We start from the raw sequence: 27,318 nt of genomic DNA, 5'->3' as shown, positions 1-27,318 counted from the left end.
TTTACACACTTAAAAAGAAATAAAATAATACAAGACGTAGACGGCAGTTTAGTATGTGAATAAATTAACATGAAAATAGGAGCAGCATGAAAAAGGGCCAAACAGAGGAACAGATACAGATGTTTACAGGTGTCTTTGCAGGTGAAGCAAAGTCAGCTTCAGTTTTGGCACTGACGGCTCCGCCTTCAAAGCCAGGAGGTGGGCATTGCCCTTAACCTCCGGTGAGGGTTCGCTTCCTGGACAGCCTGTTTCCGAGAATTTGTTTTAACCGTTAGGACCTTTAGGAGAACAGAAACCAGAAGTGTGGCCACAGGGCTCCCTGGGGCCTTTCTCATAGGACTTGGCAGATGCTCCATAGTTATTTGCAAAACGAAAGGACAACTTAAACCTGCATTCTTAATTTGACATTTTAAAAATCGTTTTAAAGATTTGACGGCACTGCGTTTCAACCTTTTTTAAACATAATTTTTGGACGCCGATAAAGACATTGTCCTAAAGAAACCTCCTATCCGAAAGAAAGAGAAAAGAAAAGTTTAACGTTTCCAAGATGTTTACGATTTGAACATTTTCTGTTCGACTGTGGCCATCTGTCTTGCTGTTGTTTTGCAGTTCCATTGCGAGTCCGACGCACCAAACTGTTTGCATATCTCTGGAGTGCACGGGCTAGTCGTTTCCTTGCCGTATTTGCAAAACAAAAAGGGTTTTGGTCCCCACATTGGACAGCTGCAAAAAATGTTCCCTTTATGAGCTGCAGCGGTTCATCCCATGTTTTGGGGATGCAGCTCAGCGTTTGTTTGCTTATTCAGTGTAAGAGGAATCTATCAATCTGTGGAATTGTTCTCAATATGCACTTGAATTTTTATAACTTTTTATATAAGAAACTGGAATGGTTAAACAATTTTAATATGATGTTATGAGAGAATGGAGTATTCCCTGTAGAATTTTGAACTGCTATGGTTCTGTGAGGTCCATGCAGATATAAAGGAGTGATACATTTAAAATAAGGACCCAGTCTAAATGGCCTTATCTGTTTCTGGTGTTGTGGTACTCTGTGTTTTGGTTTAAACCTGCTTTTTAGTCTTCTTTTGGGGCAATGTTGTGTGTGGTTATTAGTTTTAACTAAATTTTAAAAACTGTAATTAAGTGATTTGAGGTGATGAACCAAAACAATAGTTTGTGTGGCTGTGTTTGGTTTTGATACGTCATATGTTCTTAATTTAGACTTACACATTCATTTAAGCCTGCAAATGCTCATTAAGATGACTGCAAAAGACTACTTTTCAGAGGCCTACCAGAGCTGCTCGATAAGAGAAGCAGCCACAGCTAGCCAGCCGGTGCAGGAGCCTGCTGTTACCCAATGTAGCTATTATACCCATGTTGCCCTCAGAAATGGTGCCGATTTGTTCTAAATATATATAGGCTATATAATTTAGAAATACAAAAAAATATTTTTTACAATTAAATTATTACAGGATATGCTAACCACAAACTAATACTGTGGGTTTGTGAATATTAGTTTCGATTTCAGAATAGTTTCACCCATAATATGTTGAATGTGTCAAATTGAACCTTTCATTTTTTTTTAACACTGACCTTCATGACAGCATTAAAAAAAATGCCAGTTTCCTCCACTTGCTTCTCCACTATGGATGCATCATTTTTTGTAATGGCTTTCATGACGAAAAAGAAATAAAATTTAAAAAAAATGCCAAAACCAGAAATGCTTAAAGACAAATTATATGCACTCTATTGGCTAAATAAAATTTGAAACATAAAGATAAGCATATCCTGAAGGACAGTGCACAGAACGATGTAACATACAGTGTAAATACCATGAATTACCGCAGTCACGTAAGCGTGGTGCTCTCATTTAGGACCAGTCAGTGAAGCGGTCATAATACAATGCACAGGCGAGAGATGTGCACTCATTAGTGGCTTTTTGTAGGCAAACGAGCGCCATAGTCCACAGGTTGTCAGTTACTCTACAGAGGAGGTGATTGGTGTTCCTAAAATGGCTCTGAAGAGCACTGTGCTGTCTGCAGTTCTGAAGCCCATCCCGCGCGCGCTTCTTTTTTTCGTACGGTTTAGAGCTGCTTTCAAACTCGAGAGCGACGTCAGAGGTTGTGTGAGGGCGCGTCTTGCTGGGGAGAAAATGTAAGCAAACCCCGACGCGCGTGTCTTCAGTTAAGCTGAGGCACTGCCGGCAGCAGCCTGCGCGTCCGGTGAGACCCTGAGGTTCGTCTCAGTATGGGTCTCTGTCACAATGTCCTAGGAGCTCCCCCCCCCCCCCCCTTTATGAGCGCGAGTTGTGCGTATAACTGACCACTGAGGGCCAGCTGTGTGGCAGAGCGTGTCTGGCATGATGTGGCGTAGCGTGTCTGTTGCTTTGTGAAAACATATTTCACAGCTTAAAACTCAGTAGTGTAGTTCGTGATTGGGCCCCCCACCCAGCAGTCACACGGAAAATGTTAATGTGAATATGAAATCGAAATGCCTCCAGTCATATGGAATCTATATACGGAAACTGAAAGGGGACATAATACAAATATATGTACGAAAATGAATTTACCCTGGCTACAATATTATCCTGTTGCTATAAGAAGGTCGATTGACTATGCTCTTAATAGGAAGTGTGCTCTGGTGCGTATTGGTCATTTCAATTTGGGGAAGGAGACCAGTTCACTGTGTAATAAAGTGGGGAGGACATCAGAACCTTTTCCTTCCTATGCGGTTGTGTGGCCAGTGGTGCAATGTATTCATAATTAACAACAGAAAACTTCCCTTACACTGCAGTTTCTATCTGAATAAGAGGACCATGCTAAAAATGGCGGTTATCATGACCGCAGAACAAATATTCCTTGTAGCTTTGAATTGTTGGAGCTTCTAACTTTTAGTCATGAATTCTTTTTGATCAGAGCGAAGGGAAATTTACTGGACTTTGATCCTGTTTCTCAATTAAAATGTTAGTTTGTGTGCTTTCCAGTTCTTGTAATGGCGTCCTAGCCTTTGACTATTAGCCGGTGCTGTTGCATACACGTTGAATATGTTTTCATGCGATATTGCATATGAATGAATGTTTTGAATAAAGGAACATTTGACAAGAAAATGTAACTATTCTGCAAGTTGTGAGGGGATGAACCCAGCCTGTGACCTTTAGCTTTTGAGAAGAGTTTGTGTATTTAATTTCCGTTGAACTGACACTTTTTTCCCCCCCTCTCTGCTTCCCCTCTTCCCTCCTCCTCCTCCTCTCCTTCCCTCTTTTCTGTCTCTCCCTCTCTCAGGGCTTCCGACGGTCGGGAGCGTGCGTATGATCACAGTGCCTATGGACACCACGAGCGCGGCGGCAGCTTCGACCGGCAGCGCCACTACGAGGCGGACTATTACCGGGAGCCGCGGGAGCGAGCGCTGGCGGGCGCCGGGGCGGGCTCGGGCCCCGGGGGGGTCGGGGGAGGGGTCGGGGGTCCCGGCGCGGGCGGCGGAGGGCCAGGGGGGGCGGGCGCGGGCGGAGCGGCGGGAGGGGTCGGGGGCGCCGGGGGCGGGGGGCCCTCCTCGGTCGGGGCGGGGTACTACGGGTCCCGCAGCCGCAGCCCCAGCCGGTTCGAGACGCCGGAGCGGCGCTACGAGGCGCGGGGGCGGGAGCCCTGCGCGCGCGAGCCCTTCGCCCTGGCCAGCGTGGTGCACCGCGACCCGTACCGCGAGGAGAGGGGGCGCCGCGCCGACCGCGCCTACCACCACAGCCGCAGCCGCTCGCCGCACTCCTCGCAGTCCCGCAACCCCTCGCCGCAGCGGCTGGCCGGCCAGGCGTCCCGCCTGCCCCGCTCCCCCAGCGGCTCCGGCTCCCGCAGCCGCTCCTCCAGCTCCGACTCGGTCAGCAGCACCAGCAGCAGCAGCAGCGGCAGGTAGGGGGCGCCACTGAACACGGGGGTCATTTGGGTTCCGGGCAGATCCTTCTCTTTCCCTCTTACTACAAACACCTCTTCTTCAGTCCCTCAGACCTTGGTCCCAGTTTCTTTGTCTCCTTGTTTTTCTCTGGGTAGAAAATTTCACCCTCATTCCTTTTGCATAAAGTATAACATTTTCAATTATTAAACGTTTATGTCTCCAAATTATTTTATTGATTTAAAATTAGCAAAAACATTCTTCGGTTGCTTCTTTTTCCTGAACTGTCGGCATGAGATCTTGGGACTTATTTGGCTAAATGGTTTTGCTATAAAAATTCTGGTACGGTGTCTCAGATAGTGCAGCCACATTTTTTGGACCTTGAGTTACTGTAGTTTCAATCCACCATGGCAAAAATATTCTTTATGTCATTACCACAAAATGTTTTTACGGAGCAGACTCGGAACAGGAAAGGGGGGAGCCCTAGGGTGCAGTCAAGTTTCTGCCGTCTTTCTCACCGCTGAGCTCCTCACTGTCAGTCAGCACGGAGGAGCCTGTTTCACGGAGGCTGAAGTCCTGCTGCTTTATGCTATGTTCCGTGTAGTGGGCTTTCTTTCGTTTGATTTTGTCAGCACTGCAGTCTGATCACGCCAGTTAATGTACTCCGTACACACAGACCACTTCTCCTCCTGGATCCCTGCTGGCTTATGTGGCCTTAAATAAACCATGCTGAGCGAGAGAGCTAGAGAGTGAGAGAGTGAGAGAGAGAGCAACACTGAGCTCTTGCATTCCCGCTCGCGTGCAGAAAAAAGGAGAAAAATCTCCCAGGCGCATTGTCGTTAATACAAAGACATTTCTGTTTGCGTAAAAATAATGAGCCTCTTTCTCTTTAGATCAGCATGGCCTGTTAAGGATTCTCCTTTGTTCTCACGTTGCAAGTTCCCGTTAAAGTGTCTGGTCATTAACCTTGGAGCAGTGTGTGTCACCGTTTCTGCGGTTTTAAATGCGGCAGTAGGGTTTTGCAGGTGAGAGATGCTGGAGTGGGAGACACGGAGGGGGGTAGAAAGCTCCGGTTCGCCAGGCTTGTTCATGCGCCTGAAAGCGGGGGCCCTTTGCTTTCGGCCGGGGGGGGCGGGGGGGCGCAGGCGCGGCGCTGCTAATACTGACGAAGTGTTCCTGTGCCGGCTGTCCTCGGCGACCCCCCTGCGGTTTCTGGTGATTGTCCTGCTCCCGAGGCCTCGGTGGCAGTTGGGAGATCGAGTCAGGCCGATTGGGTGACCCACACGTCAGTCTCAGGCGCCCCTGAGAGACCCAGACCTGCTGCTGGAAAGGGTGACCGGGCTGCTGCTTTGGGAAGGAAATGGTGGAACAGAGAACACCGCACACATTTTTGGTCTTTCGGTCTTTCAGTTCTGCTGGTTTACCACCATTTAAGGTCACAGTCGCAGTAATGCTGAGGACTGCTGTTGCTGTTGCAGTGAAGGTTAGGTTTTGCGTCAGCTTTACTTGGACCAGAGAAAAAATTTAAATGTCTGCCAGCAAATTACATAGTTTAATTTATTGCTGGTGTTGCAAGTCTGCACCTCATGAACTTTGTTCTTGGGCATGTGTAGACAAATGGCAGGCTTACTCTAAATTTTGTGTCCAGAACCTCTGTGATATATTTTTTTAAATAATACATTTTTGAGAAGAAATGGCTTTTGTTATTTGTTTTTACTCTTTCTATAAACCCTTTCTATCAGGATAATTGCATTGATAGGGTTTTGTACATGGGTGGAATTGTGATTTTTTTTTTTTTAGGAAAGTTGTGAATGGTTCTTGTGTGGTTTGACAATGAGGCCTTATATTGTGAATGGGACATTGGCCCACTGCAGTGTATGTGGAAAGTAGCCTCTGAGCATCGGTCTCTGTTGTGTGTTTCGTTTCGTGAGAGAAATGCTGCAGGGTTAGTGGAGAGACGCTGGTGTGTTTTCTCACTCTGTTTGTGTGTGCGCGCGCGAGTCTTCCCCACCCCTCCCCTTCCTTGTGAGATCCGGTTTGAACTGGAAATTTCTGGTCACCGCTGGCTCCTTGCCCACTCCCACAGGCCTAGCCCTTAATAGAGGAACTTCCGGTTCCTGGGAGGGAGGGAGGGAGGGAGGGAGGCGGAGCGGAGAGAAAGAGAAGGTGGGAAGGAAAGAAAAAGCTGGAGACTGCAGGCCAGTTGACAGGGCTGCTGGAGTGCAGGTTTTTCCCCTGCCGAATGTGGCAGAAGCCTGTGTGGGTTGTGTCAGGGGAAACAGTCCTGGGATGAGTTTCAGCAGGGTTTTACTGTCAGTGTGCAGCTTTGTCTTCATTTGAGGGCACTCAGAAATAATCTGAGAGTAGAAAATCACACATCTGCCAATGCAGTTCAGCTTCTTTTGGTCACCGTTATAGCTGTGGTTTTTTTGTATTTGGAAACAAACTGTCCGACGTGCACAACTTCAGATGTAAACATGAGGCAAAGAAGGAAAACGGACGGTGTCTTACGCGAGGCGCGATGTATCCGACAGAAGCTGAAGGCAAGCACTGTGTAATGAAGCCAGAGAGAAATGAGAGATGCAGAGAGAAAAGGCTGCCATAACAAAGGGTCTTTGGCACTGAAAGCTTTGCCGAGGTTCTAAAGACACAGTCTATGTCGGAACACTGAACTAATACTTCATGCTTTAGTGGCTGCAGTGAAGTTCTACTATGGTGTGAGAGAATTGTGGAAATGCAGTCTAACTCTGCACACTGCCTGCAGTCTTTAGTGTTGTACTAACCGTGAATGTGAAAAGTAAGATTAGTGGTGTCCTTCCTGCAAAAATAGATTTTATCATGCCAATCCAAAGCTACCTTAGGATGCTGAATCACACCGTTATTGAGAAGCGCAAATCGTAAGTGCTAACCAAGCGCTACATTATACTGCAGTTCATGGGCAGCACTGACCACGCATGCCCTGTTCAGGTATCACATGCAGTACCACTGACACGGCCTTTTATGCAAGTCCTTTTGTGTCACTGACTGTCAATGGCGGCAGTGTAGCATGATGGTTAAGTGTGTGTGTGTGTGTGTGTGTGTGTGTGTGTACATGTGTGTTGAACCCTTCCTGATAAAATCCCTCACACTGCAGGTCTTCTCTGTGTTAGGTAAAAAGAGAAACGGGGAGCTTGTGCACATGCACACACTCAGTGTGTAATATAAACTGCATGCAGAAAGATCAGCAACATCTCCCTTCATCCCCTGAGAGTGAGAATATTTTGTATGACATCATCAAGGCTATGGAGACTGTGCAATGGAGACACCATGGCTGGGTGGTGGATGAAATATTGATGCTGCAGCAGCAGTGTGGATGTGCATACATTGCATTTTAATGAAAGCATTTATCCTCTGGTTCCATTAGTGTGTGAGGAGGGGAGGGGCTGTTCTGGGCTGGGGAGCAGCTGTGTCTGAGAGGCTGTTGTAAGGGTTAATCTGTGCCGCGTGTCGGCAGGTGTCTGGGCAGCGGGGGGTGGAGGGAGGGGGGCGGGGGAGGGGTGTCTGTGATGAGGAGGATTCTCTCCATCAGATCTTAATCTTCTTGCTCTGTGAGCCAGAACCAGGGATTTAGTGTGTGTGTGTGTGTGTATATGTGTATGTGTGTGCGTGCGTGCGTGCATGCATGCGTTTGCATGCCTGTGTGTGTATGTATGCGCATATTTGTGTGTTTGTGTGTGTCCAGGCGTGCGTGCATGCATGCATTTGCTTGCCTGTGTGTATGTATGCGCATATTTGTGTGTGTGTGTGCGTGCATGCGTGCCTGTGTGTCTGAGGTGGAATGAGTCTCGGTTTTTGTGTCCATCTGCTACTTCATTTCAGCTTGTGTCTAATTGTGTGCTTATTGTAAACCTCCCCACCAACAGTCATTCATGACATTAATCTGTTTAGTATTTGGTAATAGAGAAGTCTGCAGTAATGTACATCTTTCTATGTGTTATATGGACTCTACCACCCAGCCCAGCAGTCCTTGGGGAACCTGTCTTCCAGTAGTCCTGGTTTTCCCTTTCCTTATCCTTCTCTTCTTTCCTGCTTTCTGTTCTCCCCTCAGTTGCATAGTTTATCACCTTTCTTCTCTGTTAGGCTACTTTGTAGCCTGGTAAATAATATTGCCCTTCCAAAGAATTATGAAGTGTGTAGATGTATTAATTCTCACCGTCATTCTGGTTGTTATTGTCAGAGATTGATCAGTTATTTCAAAGAGCCTGTGTGTGCCTTTTGACAGGCAAATGCTAGTGGACGTTTCTGGCTTGCTTATGCATGTACTGGAGCTGTGAGTTTGTATGGTGGCGTTTGTAAACTGGGGTTAGGGTGCCACCTTGTGGCAAGGTTTTGTAAGTATTTCTACAGATGCCCTTCTGTTACCCGGTATTTTTAGGCTTCTCTTCTGTTGTATTTTGTGTAAAGTGGTGTCCAGGTTTCTGAGATAATTGTTTTGAAAAATGGCTCTCAATCTGGCATTGATGAATCATCCCTGGGTTGATTACCTGGATTCATTTATTAATACTGTCTTGTTGCTTGTTATTATTTCCCAAAAGTTCCTCCATCAGGAGAAAAAAATTAACGAATGTATGTGTGTCTGTTGTTTTTTTTCTTTTTTTAAATTAAAATACCTGTAAGGTTGCGCTTTTACCTGCTCTGCTGTAGAGCTGGGCGTGATCTCTTTTAACGTGAGTCTGCTAGCAGAGCTGCACGGCGTCGTGTGCAGTTGTCTGGTAGTGGGGCGGTAACGAGGAACTTCCATTTCCCCTATAACGGAGCGGGAAGGAAGGCTTGCTGTGCTTTGACCAGAATAAACGAGCTTGGGTTTTTTAAATTTGTGGTTCAGTTTGATGTTTCTTTTGTTTCAAGGTGAAAAAAGCTCACCGTGTTTAATGCTGCTGTGCTTTAAAAAATAAATTTCCTTAATATAGTGTTATGACGGTCTTTTTCTGACACTTCTCTGGTTTTGCCTGCCATAATCCTGGCACTGTTAGTTTGGCCCATTCAAGGGTGTGTGATGTGAATGCTAGTGCCATCTGTATTTCATGGTATAGTTCTATTTCGCTTGACTTGTATGGTAGTATTATTATGTTTTGCTGATTGTTTGATGATGCAAAGGACCTTGTACCTGTGTGAGGTTGTAGACTGCAGCAGTAAGAATGGCAGCCATGGCATAAGTCTTTTTCTTCCATTCGTTTTTGTTTTTTGCATTTGAAATAAATCCATTTTGAAATATAGGTTTATATAATAAGATATAACAAGCGCGCCAGATCTCATTAAGATCTATGGCAGTGCAGTCCAAAAATGTGTTGATTTGATCTGGATTTTGTCCATTTCCAAGCGAGCCTCTTCCCAAACTAAATAACATGACTCTTAGCTGACCTCTGATGCCTGCCACTGGCTGGGGGGGGGAGGGAATCTTAGACAGCATGTGTCAGGGCAGGGTACTCTAAAATGAGGGGGGGGGCGCGAATATTGCGTATCACGTCATCCTGGTTCCTGCACTGCTGTGGGAGACCGCTCACACGTGCGTGTGGCTGAGCGAAGCCTTTCGAGCCCCCTGGCCTCTAAACGGGGTTTCCCTTTCTCTGACAGCAGCGACTCCAGCAGCAGCTCCAGCGACGAGTCGCCGGCGCGCTCCGTGCAGTCCGCGGCGGTGCCGGCCCCGCCCTCCCTGCCCCCGCCGGCCCTGGACAAGGACGAGCCCCGCAAGAGCTTCGGCATCAAGGTCCAGAACCTGCCCGTGCGTTCCACAGGTGAGGACGCAGCTCCAGGGGACGCCAACCAGCTACAAGGACGCGGGTTTTAAGCTGCGCCCCTGGTTAATTTAGACCATACTGTAGACATGGCCCTTTGAATTGGTTTGACCAATGTGCACAGTGTGTTAACTTCCTCACTCTCACCCATCGTGTCACTGGGTGCAGTTTCTTTGGAAACTTTGGCAAGCAGGTTCATTACATCATAACTGCATTGTCTTGACACGTGTAGTAATGCTGTGCAGCTGAATTTTATTTGCACACTGAGTTTTGTTACACTTAGTACCAGTTAAATACGGCTCTATGGTATGTTTTAAAATGTTGGTTTTATTTTTTTAGATATTCACATGCATCATAAAGTAAAAAAAAAATGGAGGAGTAGAGAGAGATTCGGTGGTATACGGTGCAGTTCTCCTCTTTCCTCTCCAGACACGAGCCTGAAGGACGGCCTTTTCCACGAGTTTAAGAAGTACGGGAAGGTGACGTCGGTGCAGATCCACGGGGCGTTGGAGGAGCGGTACGGCCTGGTGTTCTTCCGCCAGCAGGAGGACCAGGAGAAGGCGCTCGGCGCCTCCAAGGGGAAGCTCTTCTTTGGGATGCAGATTGAGGTCACAGCCTGGAACGGCCCAGGTACGACGGCGACGTCGGGCTCCGCATGGCGGGAGCTGCGTTCACGGGGGGGGGGGGGGGGCGCCTCGTTCACTGCGTCAGATGGGCAGCGGTGAATAAACCTCACTCTGCCTCGCCTCTCCCCCTTGCAGAGACCGAGAGCGAGAACGAGTTTCGGCCCCTGGACGAGCGGATAGACGAGTTCCACCCAAAGGCCACGCGGACCCTGTTCATTGGGAACCTGGAGAAGACCACCAGCTACCACGACCTCCTCAACATTTTTCAGCGCTTTGGAGATATTGTGGTAGGTTAAGAGGAACAGAGCGAGACTGTAACGGGCATTATTCAGCCTTCCTGGTAGGAGCGATATGCTGTTTGTGTAAGAGTAGGCTTTGTAAACGTGCGTGCTTTTAAAGTGAACCGAAAACGACGTTACCCGAGAATGAAATATGCAACCATGATGTGAAAGTAAATATTTACTGCAGATTTCTGCATGTTTTCATACAGAAGGCACAGTTACCAATACCTGGCAGCTTGTTTTTTGGTCTTGGTAAACGAAAGGTCTCTTAAGATCAATACCGGAGTGTGAAACTAAGATCTGTGAAACAGGATGTCCTGTTACTATGGAAATTTTTTTTTGCTTGTTCACTATGGAAATATAAACGCATACTTTGGTTATCCATCCATTTTCTGCTCATTACTTTTTCCGCTTCTTTCCAGGACATTGACATTAAAAAAGTAAACGGGGCCCCTCAGTATGCTTTCCTCCAGTACTGCGACATCGCCAGTGTCTGCAAGGCCATCAAGAAGATGGATGGGGAGTACCTGGGTAACAATAGGCTAAAGGTACGGAATTCGCCATCCAATGAACACAATGTCCACATTGACAACATTGTCAGTTTAGTTTTCTGAGGGAAATGCAGTGTAGCACTGGTAGAACATGATGTGGTTGTGATTCCCTCTGCAGCTGGGGTTCGGAAAGAGCATGCCCACCACATGCGTTTGGCTTGATGGCTTGGCCTCCAACATCACTGAGCAGTACCTCACTCGTCACTTCTGTCGATATGGGCATGTGTTAAAGGTAAAATCATGCGTAAAATCTCTCTTTCTCTTTTTCTCACACACACACACACACACTCAGTGTCTTCACAGAAAAACTATCACTGCACCCTGAATTTGAAGACTGATAAAACTGTGTTCTCCCACTGCCTACCCTCTGTCGTCTTCCTCCCAGGTTGTCTTTGACAGACTAAAAGGGATGGCCCTCATCCTGTACAACAACATAGAGTATGCACAGGCTGCTGTGAAGGAGACCAAGGGCTGGAAGATTGGGGGCAACAAAATCAAGGTGAGAAGGCATTATTAAACATAAAGACTTTCCGTGAAAGTTGTTGTTCTTATCCTGTCTGGCTGCCATCATCCATCTCTGTATGGTTCTTGAGTACTGGAAAATGTATTTGTTACGTTTCCTTTTTAAATTTAGTTTTTGCATTCAACTGCACAGTGTATTTAAACTGCTGTAATGACCTTTTCTGTTGTTAATATGTCTCCTGGCAGTAGGAGCAGCTTTCAAGTACCTGTTTTCTGTCTCCAGGTGGACTTTGCCAACCAGGAGAGTCAGGTCGCATTCTATCGCTCAATGCAAGCATCCGGGCAGGACATCGGCAGAGAGTTCTATGAAATCCCACCTGAGCGAAGGTTCACATTTCACTTACTTACCTGGGGGTTGAGGATAGTTTGTACAGTTCTTTTCCAGATTTAATGAACGAACACATGAAAATGATAAATTATTAATTAATAGTTTTCTTATTACGAATGAATGTTTTGGTAAGTATTCATACTGTGTGCATGAGATGTGCACAGAACCTTGAAACTAAGGAATGATGTGTGAGGACGGATTTCTTGAGGACAAATGCCAGAGAAATGTGTGGACCCATGGGGACCTCCTCTGGGTTAGGAGTAGCACAGCGAAGGAGACAGTGGTGTTTCTAATGTTAACTTTTCTGAAGTTTAATGTTTGTCACGTGACTGTAAATTCTGTCAGATCTGCCAGTGTCTGTTAGTGATTGCTTCCTCTCTCCTTTCTTCTTGGCAGAGATGAACGCAGACCACCATATCACGATTATTCAGCAGATCGAGCATATTACGAGAATATGCGGGCGCAGGGCACCTATGTGGAAGATCCTCGGCGCGAGTATGTTGCCCGCAGTAGGGAATTTTATCCAGAATGGGACCCCTATCAAGGCGACTACTATGATCCGCGCTATTTTGATGACCCACGGGAATACAGGGACTACCGAGACCCTTATGAGCAGGACATCCGCAAATTTTACCTGCAACGGGAAAGGGAGAGGGAGAGAGAGCGGTTCGAGACGGACCGTGAACGGGACCATGGTCGGCGCACCATTGAAAGGAGCCAGAGCCCCTCTCACCCTCGACACCCGGCCACGCCCACTGCCTCCCCGTCCCCGTCCGAGCGCATGCCCAGCGACTCAGACCGGCGCATCTACAGCCGCTCCTCCGAGGGAAGCGGCAGCTGCAGCTCTATCTCACCGCCACGTTACGAGAAGTCCGACAAGATGAGGCCAGACCGCTATGGCAAGAGTGAGAAGCCTGAGAAAGATCGACCGCTGTTTGAAGTGGAACGCGGCAGTGCGAGTGAGAAGGACAAACGACCTGGCCGCAAGGAGAAGGCCGACAAGGAGAAAGGGGAGAAGGCCAAGTTAAGGAAGGTGAAGGTGCCATCTCCCAGCATCCCCTCTTCTGACACGGATCCTGAACCAGACCGGGAGGCAAGCCCAGATGCACTTGCACAATCCAAAAGTGGCAAGCTTTTAGCTAAGGACAAGGACGGCTCTAGCAAGGGTCGTCTTGATTTGCCTCCTTGTGTGGTGCAGCTTACACGTGTAAAGGAGAAAGAGGGGAAACTCCTGGATCAGTCCGGCCCGGAGAAGCTGAGACAGAAAGGTGAAAATGACAGCGCCCGTTCCCAGCCGCTGCCCCTGCCTGCCTCAACTGATTCAAAAGCTGTGCTGTCCCGGCTGGAGCTCCCAAAAGGGGAGCCCCTAAAGCAGGGGAAGGTTGCCAAGGAAAAGACTGTAGCAAGCCAAGTGGAGGTTGTGGACAAGGAAGGCAAGACAAAACTAAAGAAGCACCTAAAATCTGAACCTGGAACTGATAGCAGTAACTCTTCCTTGGATATTGACAAGCTGGCTGCAAGAAAGCGGCGTTTTGGAGAGGCGAGCGGGAAGTCTGATCGACCTAAGAGAATCAGCCAAGAGGAAGAGGAGGGGAGGTTTGGGCTTAAGAAACTGTCAGACATTGGGGCCAGTAATGCGGTGGCAAAAGAGAATGAAGTTGACAGGAAAGTAGTGCGGAAAGAGGCACATAAAAAGGGACCCCAGAAGCCTAAAACAGAAAGGCTGGTTACTGTCTGCAGTCCCAAAGAAAGACAGCTGAGTATGGACCTTAAGGCTCGACTAGGAGAACCCACAGAGGAGACCACAGACCTCTCGGACATTTCTGGTACAGTAGCGAAGTCCCAATCGCATCCCAATACGGCGCTGATGTTCTCAGAAGAAGGGAGCTTAGACCATAATGACACGAGGCAGCCAGAGCAACAAAGCTATGTAGAGCTCTGTGAACAGGCCTTAGTAGAAGAGAAAAGCACAGGGGTGGGGCAGGAGCACGCGTCCCTGGACATTGACCACTCTCAGAGCTACCGCAAACAGATGGAGCAGAGTCGGAAGCTCCGGCAGCAGCTGCAGTCTGACAAGCCAGACAAACCTGGCAGCCCTAGAGGCACCGATACAGAGGACTTTGAGCACCGAAGCCTGGTGCATGAGGTAGGCAAGCCTCCTCAGGATGTCACAGACGACTCCCCGCCTAGCAAACGCAAAAAGGTGGAGGCCTTTGACTACGATCTGACCACCAAGCGAGAACGTAACTACCGAAGTTCCCGGCAAGCGAGTGAAGATTCCGAGCGCAATATGGCTTCCCCGCCAGGGCTGCGGCCCTTTGCCTACCATGAGGAGGAGGGTGCAGCTAAGGAAACTAAAGAATCGCCAAAGATGGAAGATAAAGTCTACCCACACTTGGATCTCTTGAAGTACAGTTTAGACTCAACAATTAGCAAGGCTCGGACCTCACATCAAGAGCTGCCTAAGCTGAAGGCAGCATCCCTGGGTTGTGAAGAGGAATTGCAACAGCGCTGGGAGAGCCGAGCGAAGCAGGACCCGCGTCTCCCAGACATGAGCTTCCCTGGCAGCCTACTGAAACGCGAGAGTCTCCGCCATCGTCTCTTGATTGATTTGGAGCCCGGGGAGGTGCCGTCTGACCCTGAAGAGGATGGAGAGCGCAAGAACCACTCCCCGAAGCCCTCCACCTCCCTCAGCTATTTTCTCCGGGACCGGAGGTTTTCAGAACTCAGACTGCCCACTTCCCTGGAAAAGAACAAGTTTTACTCGTTTGCACAGGAACAGACTATCACTCCAGATACAAAGGCCTTGCTAGAGAGAGCTAAGTCACTTTCCTCCTCCCGCGAAGACAACTGGCCCATCCTCAACCGAGATTCGCACGTTTCCAGCTTCCGCAGCAGCAAGGACAAGGACAAGGTGGAGTCTACGCCACGGCCAATTCCCTCCTGGTACATGAAAAAGAAGAAGATCCGCACCGACTCGGAGGGAAAGCTGGAAGATAAGAAAGAAGAGCCGAAACCAGAGGAACACGAGCGACAGGAGTTATTTGCCTCCCGTTTTCTTCACAGCTCTATCTTTGAGCAGGACTCGAGGCGCCTCCAGCACCTGGAACGAAAGGAGGAAGACATTGAGCTGGGCTTCGGCCACCAGTCCGGCAAGCTAGGAACAATGGAAGGGCAGCCTGGTCTGGGTGCAGGTGACCTACAGCAGGAGCCAGTGGTACTCTTCCACGAACTCTTCCTGGAGGTGATAGGACAACAACAGAAGGAGAGGGAACAGCGTTTGCGGGAGACGGAGAAAGCAAGCAGTGCGTATGGAAATGTCGGAGAGAAGCAGCACGAAGGAGAACAGCAGCCACAGCAGCAGTTGTCCAGCAATCCAAAGGCGGCTCTTGAGCCTGACCTGAAACGAACCAGCCCTAATCCTGTTGTTCCAGATGTCGTTTCTCCCCCAGTGCCCTTCGAGGTTTCTCCTCCACACGGAAAATATGCTGTCCAGACAGTGTCCCCAGATCATTCAGACTTGCCGATGAAGGAAGACCACTTAGAAGCTGAGAAGGTGTCCCCATCACTGTCCTTGCCTCTGGTACAGGACCAACCTCTTGCCTCTATTTGCATAACCCCCCCTGAGCCCACTGCTACAGAAGTGAAAATGGAGCTGAAGGAGGAGGTGGCTGAGGTCAGGATGCTTGCTGAGAATGCTTTGAATATTGAGCACTCCGATCTTGATGTAAAGCCTCCCACTCCTGGAGCCTCACTGATCAGTTCAGAATCAGAACATGTGCTTGAACCTGACCCAGAGCCCCCTGAGTTTCATTCTTCTGTCTCTCCTAAGCCTGAGGAGGCAATGGAGCATGTTAGGGAAGAGGAAGCCCTGACAGTGAAGGAAGAGGAAGTCCCACCAGCTAAGGCAAAATCTCAGGACGGCGAGGAGGCAGAGAAACCTGAATGCCCCCCTGGGGTGCAGATGCAGACCTGTGATGATATGGAGGCAGAGCCGGTGTTACCATCTAGGAAGCTTAAGAGCAAGAGGACCAAGCTGACTCCACCAGCACCACAGTCTGATGTGGTCCAAACAGCCAATTCAGAAAAGCAGGCCATCCGCAAGAGTGAACGCATCGACAGGGAGAAGTCAAAGAGGGTGTCCTCTCCTCGAGGAGACTCCAGGGCTGTCTCAGATTCTAGAGCTACGAGTAAATCACCCATCCACGCCTCTGAGTCGGACCAAAGCTCAGAACAAAGCTTGCCCCTCAGCAGGACACGCCGCCGAAATGTGCGATCAGTCTACGCCACTCCAGTGGAGGACGAGACCCCTCAGCATCCTGGCAAGGATGTGGCGGAGTCACCCCGTTCTACACGAAAGCGCGCTGGGGACAGAGAGACAACTCAGCAGCCACAGTCTCAGCAGGATACCCCGGCCGCCCCCACCACCACACGGAGAGGACGCCCCCCAAAGACTCGTACTCGGCGAGGGGAGGATGCATCTCCTGTGAAAGGTGACCCAGCAAAAACGGCAGAAGCAGAGGAGATTGACGGCAAAGATGCGGGCTCGAGCGAAGAAGTCGTCAAGGTGGTGGAAGGGTGGCGTTCACCTCGTACACAGAAAGTACAGCAAAATCAAGGGTCCCCACCTTCTGCTCAGAATAAGAAAGGGGGGAAAGCAGGGAAAGTACTTCAGAGCGTGACTCAGCAGATGGAGCTCGTTGGAGGAGATACCACAGCAGCCCAGGATCCAGCTGTTAAGCCTAAAGATGAACCCCTAGAGGAAGGTGAGAAGCCAAAAGAGGTTGATGCTAAGCAGCTTGACAACTTTACCTGTCAGACAGAACCTGAGAAAGAGAAGGAAACAATGGAATCAGCAGAGGGGAAAGTTAGTGAGGACAAAAGTGAGAAAACGGCACTGATGGTGGAGAAAAAGCCGTCATTGGATAAGTGTGGGAAAGTGAAGGCACCAAGGTTGACACGCAACACCAAGCCTACTGAAGAAGACAAATCTCGTAGTGTGAAAAACCTGAAGAACCGCCTGAGTGCAGATGAAATGAAAGGTGCACTGCATTCTGGTGACGAAGCATGTGAGCCTGATGAGCCTGCTTTGAAGACAAAGTCGCCAAGTATGTCAATCAACGATGAGTCATCTCCTGCTCTTGAAAAGGAGGTAGCTGAGCTCAGCCCTGAGGCGAAGGACGAACTGTCTGACACTGAGCCTCCTGCAGATCCAGTTGCCACTCTGCTTGCCCAGCAGATGGAACTGGATCTGGCTGTGAAGAATATTGCTAAAATGACTGAACATCCCACCCTGCCACCTTACAAAGAAGCCCCTGCAGAGCCCCCTGTATTGCTGCCTCCAGTTGTAGAGGAACCACAGTGTGAAATCGAGGAAGAAAAGCCAGCTAATCCTGCAAGTGAGACTGAATTAGCTGCTGCTATCGACTCTATCACAGCTGAGGATATTTCTGCTGATGCTGATAGCTTTGCCGCTCCTCCTACCTACACTTCAGTTATTCCCACTGCGGAGCCTCTGGTCCTGCCTTCTGCCGGCGAGGCGATGGAGCCAGAGACGAACCTGGCTATCAGCAACATCATGGATGTTGACACCGAAGTGCAGCCTCTAAGTCCTGATTCCAAGGCTGCAGAATCAGCTCGTGGCAGCTCATCTTTGGCCCAAGGGGAGTCTTCCCCACCGGAGATGCCTAAGAAAGGAAGTAAAGTTAGATCAAAAGCTCAAAAGAAGTTAGGGACCCGGAAGGGCGGTGCCAGCAGAAAGGGGGAGACCTCAGAAGAGAGTGTGTCTGAACCTGAACCTACCCCTGTAAAAATGCCAGAATCTGTTCCTGAAGAGATACCGTCACTGAAGCCCAATGCAGCTGGCTCCTTGACAGCAGCAACAGCTGTTGCTTCTTCTACCGCCTCCCTCAAACAAGAAGTGGGGCATGTGATCGTGGGGTCCATGGACACCCCCAATGAAGCAGAGCAACCCCCTGTGGAGCAGCCTGCAGCTCAAGAATCTGCCTTCCATTTGGGTAGCAAGAGTCCCTCTCACCTCAGACTACAGCAGCCACTCTCTGAACTTGCAGCCCCTCCCCTCTCATTATCTCCAACTCGGCTAAACACCATGGCATCAGGTTCTGGCAAACCAGCATCTTCGCCTGATTGGATTAATAGATCAAATGACAGTGGAGCGCTCGCTGCCCCTGTGTCACAAGCAAGCATGCCCTCACCACCTATAGGGGCAGCAGCAGCCAATGCAGTGGCAGCTCCTTCAGGAAACCCCGCCTTGCCCCCTGACACCAAAGCCTCTGATGTTGATCCTAGTTCTAGCACGTTGCGCAAGATCCTCATGGAGCCTCAATATGTACCTGCCTCAGGCAGCAGCTCATTGTCCAGCACACTGCTCACTACCTCCCTCGGTGACCCACGTGTGTCAGATAACAAGACTCAGTCTGACACAGTGATTGCCAGACCCTCTCCACCTGAAGACAGACCATCGCCTGCGACACCTCAACCTACTGTCCAGCAACCACCTCTGCCTCCTCCTGAGATACAACAAACCTTTAGTGAGAAGATGGTAAACTCTGTCATTGCCTCCACTGTAACTTCTGTTATCAGCCGCATCCCTGTGCCCTTTGACTCAGAAGAGGCGCCACGCATCTCGTTGAGCGACCGCAACGCAGGCATGCAGCTGCCAAAGCAGAAATACCGACCAAGTGGAAATGAGACTAACCGGTACCATGGGCTAGCTATGGGTGAGGAGGGTGCTGCTGTGGGACGTCCTGGGGTTGAGAGCACAGCTTATAGCACTGGCTCCAGCCCACGTCTGAGAGTTAATACTTCACAGGGTGTGGTTGTCCTGAGTTGCTCGGGACAGAAGACCGAGGGGCCCCAGCGGGTAATTGCCAAAATCAGCCAGATCCCAGCAGCTAGTGCAGTTGACATAGAGTTCCAACAGTCAGTGTCCAAATCCCAAATTAAGCAGGAGCCATTCACCCCTTCCCAGCCAACCACCCCCAAAGGCTCCCAAACTCCCACTGGATATGGGCACCCTGGGGGAATCCTCAGTCAGGCCTATAATACACAGCATGTCATTTCCTCCATCAAGCAGGAGAGCCCAGGTTCAGATAAGACAGACATGCAGTACCACCCTGGGCCTCAGGGGAAAATTAACCAGCAGGCTGGAAGCAATCCTCAGGTCCTAGTCTACAGCCAGGCAATGATACAGCAGCATGGAAAGAAAGCGATGGGAACGGAGTCCTTGCCATTGAAAGGTGATGTGAATAAGCCGTCTCAGCCCTCTAACATCAGTCCTGGTTTGAGTCCTCACCACCCTTCCCTAGCTGGTAATTATGTCAGTTCCAGCCCTGGCACCCCAATTGATAGACCTATCCCACACCCAAGTGGCATAAAGCAGGAACCACACTCTCCTCGCACATCAGGTCACTCGCCGTCTCCATTTTCCAAAACATGCCCACCTAACACCTCTACTTCCCCTATCGGGACTTCTGTGGTCCTGGGCCCTGGTAAGCCTAGTATGTCCCAGTACACCTCTGGTGTGCATCACCAGGAGCAGTCGGTCATTATGCCTCCGCACAGTGTCAACCAGACCGTTGCCATGGGGCACCTCTCTCAAGGCGAGGTGCGCATGAACACCCCTCCACTCTCTGCAATGGGCTATGGGATTCGTCCTGAGCCTCTGGCGTCCCCGCGCCCTGGGCCTCAGCAGCGTTCCACCACGCCCCAGCCAGCTGGCATTCGGGACCTCGTCCTGCAGTCGCTCCCTGGTTCTGCTGGGTCGGTCGGAGGCAGCGGAAGCTCTGTTTCAGGGGATGATGAAAGCAGACATTATCACCAGCCCCTGTGCAGGCCTTCTGTGCCACAGCTGCAGCCGGAAGTAATGGTGATGCAGCCAGACTACCGTGCACTACATCACGGTGGTATGCGGCTGGACCAATATGGCCTCCCCCCCAGGATCCTTATGCGCCACCAGCTGGGTGAGCACCCAGCTCCTGAATCCCGACAGACTCGTACCCCGGAGGCCGCCCCCTTGTCGTCCTCCTCCAGTGGCATCCCTTCATCCTCTTCCAAAACCCCTCCAGCTGGGAAAGGAGTGTTGGGGAGGGACCCCCCAAAAGCACTGGAAGCCAAGATGCCATCATCTCCTCATGGTGAGAGCAGGATTATGGGAGTTCACCCTTCAGTGCCCGTCATGGTGTCTCCTCAAGGGGTTCAGATGATGCAGACAGGGGCTGCAGGTTCCTTCTCTGAATACTCCTCAGTGTACCGGGATATGCGGGGCTTCCACCACCAGTTCCCTGGCCACTCCCCATTAGGGATCAACTTGGCTAGTCGCAGCATCACTCCCTCACAGGTGAGTTGAAACCAGCTCCTTCATAAGCTAAAAAATGTATGAGTAATTTGTCATGAAATGTTTGCTTTGGATGTGTATTGTGACTAGTAATTTTTACTTTCTCTGCACAGTAATTTTGTGATGTCCAGTGTTGAGATGCACACCAAATCTAGCTGCTGTTTATTGTTTTTTTTTTGTTACTGCTTTGTTCTAAGTGGTGTATTCATGGTTTCTCTCTCTCTCTCCCCTTTCCTGTACTTTTACCCCTTACTGTCTATCAGGGTCTTCAGGACGGGGATCATGGGCACCGGAGCAAAACGCCCTTGTCTTCTTCGGGGGCTGCAGCAGAGCGGGGTGAAGCCAAACCATCAGAAAGCCTGATTCATGGTCAGCCCGGGTCCGTGGACCTGCCCCACCTGCCCCGGCTGGCGAGGGAGACGTGCTCACCCACATACACGTCTCCCACGGCCGTGTCCCACAAGCTGGAGCTGGGTCCTTCAGCGGCAGGACAGAAGGGCTCGCCCTCGTTCCTGTCCAGCCCGCTGCCCTCCGCCTCTGGCCCGTCGCAAGTCCGGATGGACGGCAAAGCCGAACACACCGGACACCGGCCGCTTGACATGGTGCAGCTTCTTCTGGTAAGAAAGTGAACGAGGGAAGGAAACTGAGTGAGAGAGAGAACGAGTGCAGAGAGGGTCAGAGCGGTGTGGAGAGACCAGGCAGAGGATGCAGACTGAGCATTGGACAGGAGGAGGGCTAGTGGAAAAAAAACCTGTGGGTGCTGTTCGTTTTCCTGGCCTGTGCTCTTGTGTAATTGGTTCGTCCGTGTTCTTTTTTCGAGCAGAAGTATCCCATCGTGTGGCAAGGCCATCTGGCACTGAAGAACGACACGGCTGCCGTCCAGCTGCATTTGGTCTCGGGCAACAATGTGCTGGCGCATCGCTCGCTGCCGCCGCCCGAGGGGGGGCCCTTGCTCCGCATTGCGCAGAGGATGAGGCTGGAGGGGTCACAGCTGGAGGGCGTGGCACGCAGGATGACCGTGAGTAACCAATCCCATCTTTCTTTCCTCCGATGTCTTTTCATCAGATCAGCAGAGAAAAAGACTTGAATATGGCAACACCTAAGAGACGTTAGTCAAGATGGATGCGCTTTCTTATTAATCTCCCGAATGGAAAGGAGGTCATTTACAGTTCGGCCATAAGCAGATGTTATTATCCACTACAACTTACATAGGTAACAGTTCTTAACATACAATCTGTTTATACGACTAGGTATTTTACTGAAACAATGCTAGTGGATATTTGTCACAAGCAGCATATCTTCAGCAAAGCCATTTTTTAAATTTTTGATATTAAGCACAGAGATTTATTTCTGTAATCCTTTCATTCTGCATTTTAGCCTTCTTGCTCAGTTTATAATGTCAATAAAAACAGATTTGCAATCGCCACATTGAAGCAAAGCGGCCTGAATCAGAGCAATATCCAGCTTTTGCAATTTTCTTTTTCCTTAGGTGGAGAGTGACTACTGCCTCTTGTTGGCTTTGCCTTGCGGGCGTGACCAGGAGGACGTTCTGAGCCAGACCCACGCCCTAACAGGTGGTTTCATAACCTATCTGCAGGCCAAGCTAGCTGCAGGCATAATCAACGTCCCCAACCCTGGCTCCAACCAGGTATGCATTGCCTATGCGCGACATCACCTATCCTGACAGTGCCCAGCATGTCAGTGTCCTCTCGAAGAAGTACAAAATTCAACAGACACACTCGCACGTTTTCTCACGCACACACACACACACAAAGGCAAACACGCACGCGCACACAAACGCGTGCACACACAAACACAATCATGCATGCACTCACACACACACAAACATGTGTGCACTCGCACTCAGACACGCACACACACACACAACTGAGAGGGATGCAGGTGCTCTTGACTAACCTTGAAACTGCAACCTGTAATTATGTCTCCGAATGTAGGGAAAATGATACGCAAGTGAGACGTGAAATCAAGTGACAGACGATACCCCTATTGAATGCATTTTCTCCTCTGTGTCCCTCTCTCCCTCCCCGTGCCTTAGCCTGCCTACGTGTTGCATATTTTTCCGCCGTGTGAATTTTCGGAGAGCCACCTGTCCCGGCTCGCCCCTGATCTCCTCAACAGCATCTCCAGCATCTCGCCCCACCTCATGATCGTCATCGCCTCGGTTTGAGACCTCTGGCGAACGTCCCCCCTTCTCTTCACCCCCGGCTGGCGCACCCCACCTTCCTGCCTTCTGACACCCGGAAGTGACTTTAATCGGGATACGAAGAAACCATTGGGGGGGGGGGGGGGTCACATTTTGAAGGATTGTTTATATTTGAACATTTACAATCTTGCATTCACTCACTAGTCTCAGACTAGCCCTCCGTATGCTATATCTGTTCCCTGTGAAGACTGGGAAAGGTTGAACTAGACTTACAATGGTCTGTTTTATGATTGTTTCTCTGATAAATTTTTACTTTTTTTTTTTAGGGATTTCTTTTTTTATTTAGGGATTTTTTTGTGGGGGGTGTGGGTGGATCTAACAGGGGCTTGGTGATAAACGAGGACAGTCATACTTGGGTGGCCTTTTATTTGGGACTTGTTTTCAAAATGATTGTAATTTATCTTTTAATTTTCTAACAAAGTGAACCTGAAACAATTATTGCACTATGTTGGGGACAGCAAACAAGAAAACAAGAAAAAAAAAATGAAAAAAGAACCATGGACTAAAACTGCAAATAGTGAAAATTGTCAGTGATGTGTACAGCTTTTACTCACCAACCTCAGTTGTACAGTGGAAGAGACTACATTGGTAGGAAAAATATTTTCTGAGTTTTGAAGAGAAAATCATGTCAGCCTAATCAATCATTGTTACTTCTACTGGTTCTGTCATTCTACTTTGACTTGTGCTGCCCAGTCCTGTGTTGAGGACACGGCAGGGGGCTTTTGGAGTTGCAGTTTATACTTGATGCTTCTGCAGCAGATCACTCATTTTTTTTGGATGTTTTCCCCTTGTCCGTATGAATAGGTTTGAGTAAGCAGAACTCTGTAAATATTATAAATATTTAAGATGTACACCTGGAACTTGGAAAACTTTCCAAACCTTACAACAGACTTGACTTAACTGGCAAAACGCAATTGCAAGGCAAACCGGCGCATTTTTCACGTGTTCACAAAGTGTTTTTAAAAAATTGTGCCAAAACCGCCTTTCGGAGGAAAAAAATGAACAAACAAAACTAAAATGGTATGTAAAAAAATATTTTCATACTCCACTTTTTGCCTGATTTCTCACCCTTTATTGCATCTTGGGCTCGTCTTGTAATTTTCTTTCAATTTTGAGAGATTTGAAGTTTTTGGAAGTTAATTTATGAAAGATTTGTTTTTCGGTCCCAAAAAAAAACAAAAAAAAATCTTGGCGCTTCACTCCGTATTGCTGAGCCCTCTTCCCTGCTTGTCTTTCATTTTCTTCTTTTTGAAATCAATGTGTGTCAACCCAAATCTCAAAAAGGAATGTCGTCTTAGTGACCGCTTTACCTCACTGTAGCGTGAGACCGTGACCTTGAACAATGTTGTATATAATATTTTTGGACATTTTGTTCATTTGGATTATACTTTCTTTTTTTCCATAGTAGTCATTTAGAAAAACAGACGAAAAAAAGGCAGAAAAAACCAACCAGGTGTAATCTAAAACACAAAGCTAATCCTGTTTCTCACTTTTGTGGTGTAAATATTTGTACGACTGCTGGTCGACAGCTCTCATGGTCATGTTGAAGGCACTTACAATTTTGATACTCAAAAACAAGTAACGGAAAGCAAATAAGAGAAAACCGTAAAAACCCACCTTTTCTTTTTGAGCTGTCTCACCCTGATGTATAATTTTTATGTGTTTGTTACTGTACCTCTATGAGGCAACTTTACGATGTGTGTAAAATAAATTCATGTTGATTTACATAAATCGTCATCGTTTGAATAATCAATCGCCACGTTTGTTTAGGATTTAGGTGTAAATGTAGGCTACATGCAGTGTAGAAGAGGTGTACAGTGTGTTAAATGGTCTCATCCCATAAATCCGCTGAAGCTTAACCCTTCATTGATTGAGCCTACTATCATTACCGCATCACTGGAGTTCAGTACCTTTTCGTGTCTATGAAGAGTTGATCCAAAATGCCTAGCTTTATTTATGTCCAACCATAGAGGGCCACTGAGGTTGAAGGTTGATTCCCAGGTAGAACACTGCTGTTGTACCTTTACGCATTGCACTTAATCTGAATTGCTTTAGTATATATCCAGCTGTAGCTACGTTAAAATGCTGAATTTGAGCAAGTTATCCTGGATAAGAGCATCTGTTAAATGCCATCAATGTAATGTAACTCATTGAGTTGGGAATGTAACTGACTGAATAACTTAAAATCTGAAGGGGTATATTGACTAGCAAGACTGAATCCATTTTACAAGGACTTTGGGGTTAGTGCACCTATGGCCTGAGTGACCAAGCATTGGTTTTCTACCCGTTCCCAGAAGTAACAGTGCCCCCTGCTGGTCATTTCCAGCAGAATGCTGCTTTTCCTCAGGAGATCCTCTGTTCAAACCCTGACCAAGCCCAGCTGCACTTACATTAAATTACCACTATCTGGAAACCCCTTGGTCTCGGGCTGTTTTTCATGGTTTGGGCTAGGCCCCTTAGTTCCAGTGATGGCAAAATATGCTACAGCATACAACCATATTCTAGTCGATTCTGTGCTTCCCCAACAGTTTGGGAAGGCCCGTTTCAGCATGACTAAGACCTCGGGCACACCGTGAGGTCCATATAGAAACAGTTTTGTGGAAATATATGACTGGCCTGCGCAGAGCCCTGACCTCAACCCCATCCAACACATTTGGGATCATCTGGAAAGCCAACTGTGAGCCAGGCCTAATCGCCCAATCTGTGCCCGACCTCACTAATGCTCTTCCGGCTGAATGGAAGCAAATCCCTGCAACAACGCTCCAACATCTATCATAAAGCCTTCCTAGAAGAGTGGAGTTGTTATAGCAGCAAAGGGTGGACCAGCTATTAATGCCAATAATTTTGAATAAGATGTTGGATGTCTGGTGTCCACATACTATTGGCCATACAGTGTATTTCAAGACACCTGGTGCTGGACAGGTTTGGCTAATTCAAATGGGTTCAATATTTCATCCACAACATTATCTTTTTGTAGTATGAGAAGGTAAAACCAGCACAATGCATTGGTTAAGGAAACAGATTGCTGGTCTGACTGCATTTTCAGATCATATGTGGGACACAGCTGTTGTACCCTTAAGCATGCTACTTGACCTCATATGCATCTATCTTTGTGTTTAAAAAAATGTAAGCTATGGAAGTTGCCTTCAGCAAATCATGGAGTTTAACTTGCAGGTGATGGCAGTTGGAAGATGTGTTTAGAAGTTGGTTTGACCTGCATATTGGGTTTGAAATGTGACTTCCTTGGGGTGTGAATTGGTGTTCATTTCTTCCAGCATTCTTGTGCATTAACTCAGTGGATTATTTTATGCCTTGAGGCAGATTTGATCAGTGCATTCTCATGCCACCTCCTCAGTCTTGGAGTTAAGTGACAAGCTTGAAGGCAAATGAAATCCATAGGCTTTTGTTCATATGTATGATAAACATTGTTGGCAGGCTACCTTGTTGTTTCCAGGCCCAGCTATGATACGGTATTACAGAAGTTCAATAGGTAACTGCTCTATAGTGTTATTCCACTGCAAAGCACTGTGTAGTCCAGTAGCTTAGTAGCTGTACTGAAGTATTACTGCAGAACAGTTGGCAGGTGAGTTGGCACCCGCTCTGTTGTATTTCTGTAGTACATATTGTACAAGGTATTGAACCACGCCTGTGCAAAGACACTTAGGGTAATGTGACTGGTATGTCCACTTAATGTGGCTGGCATGGCTTATATGTGCCATGGCATAGAGTCTACTAGAGTCTGCAGAAGAAATACTACACAACTCTCAATAAACTGTTAATCAACTCACCATTAGTTGAAGAGGAATATGCTGCATCTCAGGCAATAAATGAAATGTTTAATTACGCTGATACATGGAGAGCCAGAAGCTCACTAGAAATGGATTGTGTCTGTCTCCTTAAAAAAATAGGACATGAGGGTGTTTCCTTGAAAGACACTGTTCTGCAGGAAAGGAACACTTCAGCATGTGGTGACTCACTTGGTGTTTGAGTGCACCCAAACCGTGCCAGGAAAATACACCCCATTAAATTACCGGATTACCAGAATCCATCACTGCTGGGGCACTTCCACATCATTTTTGTTCTCTCTATGTAGCTCAATTGATGCATTACTCTAATGTATACCCATCATTTTACAGCCATGGTTTTGGAAATGAGGGGTTAAGTCAGGTTTGCACTAAGAATTTGCTTTTTTTTTTGTTGAGCTATTGGCTCACTCAACCTGCTTTACAGAAAAATCACATGAGGTGTTTTCGCCTCTGGCGTTGTAGTGACTCACTTTTCAGTCCGTGAGAATTGGGCTCGGCAAAGCAGCTCATGGTCCGCGCAGCGTCCACATTAATGCATCCAGCGACAGCTTTACGCTTCTGCAGTGTTCCTTGGTTTCTCAGCCTTACGTATACTCTGTAGCTTATTACTTATCAACATCCCTTCAGAGGGATCGCTTACTGCATGTTTTCCTCAAAAAATAAGCCAGAATTAAGCCATCAGATGTACATACACCAAGACCATGACACAACACTTCGGCTTCCCCTCCGACAGGCGTGCCTATGATTTTAACTCCCTCACAGGAAGTCATATGCAGCACTAAATGGACCTTACAGGATTTTATCAACCCTATGAGTCCCTTTCCTCCTATAAAAGCAAAAATGATTTTGAAAATAATTAGCCAGGGATGTCAGTTCAGCCATACACCATTATAAGGTCCACTCTTCCACTGGTCAGACAATTAAACTTCACTACGTCCCAGTTTACACTGGCTAAGGGGGCTTTTCCATTC

The 27,318-nt window shown here is 48.2% G+C and overlaps 1 protein-coding gene across 2 annotated transcripts in view; it reads left to right on the top strand.

The window, feature by feature from the left end:
* Positions 1 to 24,272, top strand: part of LOC135237733 (msx2-interacting protein-like) — a 33,421-nt gene extending 9,149 nt beyond the window's left edge. Inside the window, exons 3-15 of one of the 2 annotated variants that reach the window (XM_064305124.1) lie at positions 3,282 to 3,899; positions 9,496 to 9,653; positions 10,083 to 10,283; positions 10,415 to 10,566; positions 10,983 to 11,108; positions 11,230 to 11,343; positions 11,497 to 11,610; positions 11,857 to 11,960; positions 12,358 to 20,320; positions 20,581 to 20,934; positions 21,141 to 21,335; positions 21,807 to 21,965; positions 22,374 to 24,272. In XM_064305124.1, coding sequence (XP_064161194.1) covers positions 3,282 to 3,899; positions 9,496 to 9,653; positions 10,083 to 10,283; positions 10,415 to 10,566; positions 10,983 to 11,108; positions 11,230 to 11,343; positions 11,497 to 11,610; positions 11,857 to 11,960; positions 12,358 to 20,320; positions 20,581 to 20,934; positions 21,141 to 21,335; positions 21,807 to 21,965; positions 22,374 to 22,505 — 10,390 coding nt within the window. In that variant the 3' untranslated portion in view covers positions 22,506 to 24,272. Of the gene's footprint in view, positions 1 to 3,281; positions 3,900 to 9,492; positions 9,654 to 10,082; positions 10,284 to 10,414; positions 10,567 to 10,982; positions 11,109 to 11,229; positions 11,344 to 11,496; positions 11,611 to 11,856; positions 11,961 to 12,357; positions 20,321 to 20,580; positions 20,935 to 21,140; positions 21,336 to 21,806; positions 21,966 to 22,373 lie in introns of both variants that reach the window. The other variant, XM_064305123.1, reaches the window with a different exon arrangement.
* Positions 24,273 to 27,318: the final 3,046 nt, after the last annotated feature.

This window comes from Anguilla rostrata, chromosome 13, assembly GCF_018555375.3.
Source record: "Anguilla rostrata isolate EN2019 chromosome 13, ASM1855537v3, whole genome shotgun sequence".
Lineage (NCBI taxonomy): Eukaryota > Metazoa > Chordata > Actinopteri > Anguilliformes > Anguillidae > Anguilla > Anguilla rostrata.
This window is presented reverse-complemented; position numbering and strand designations above follow the sequence as displayed.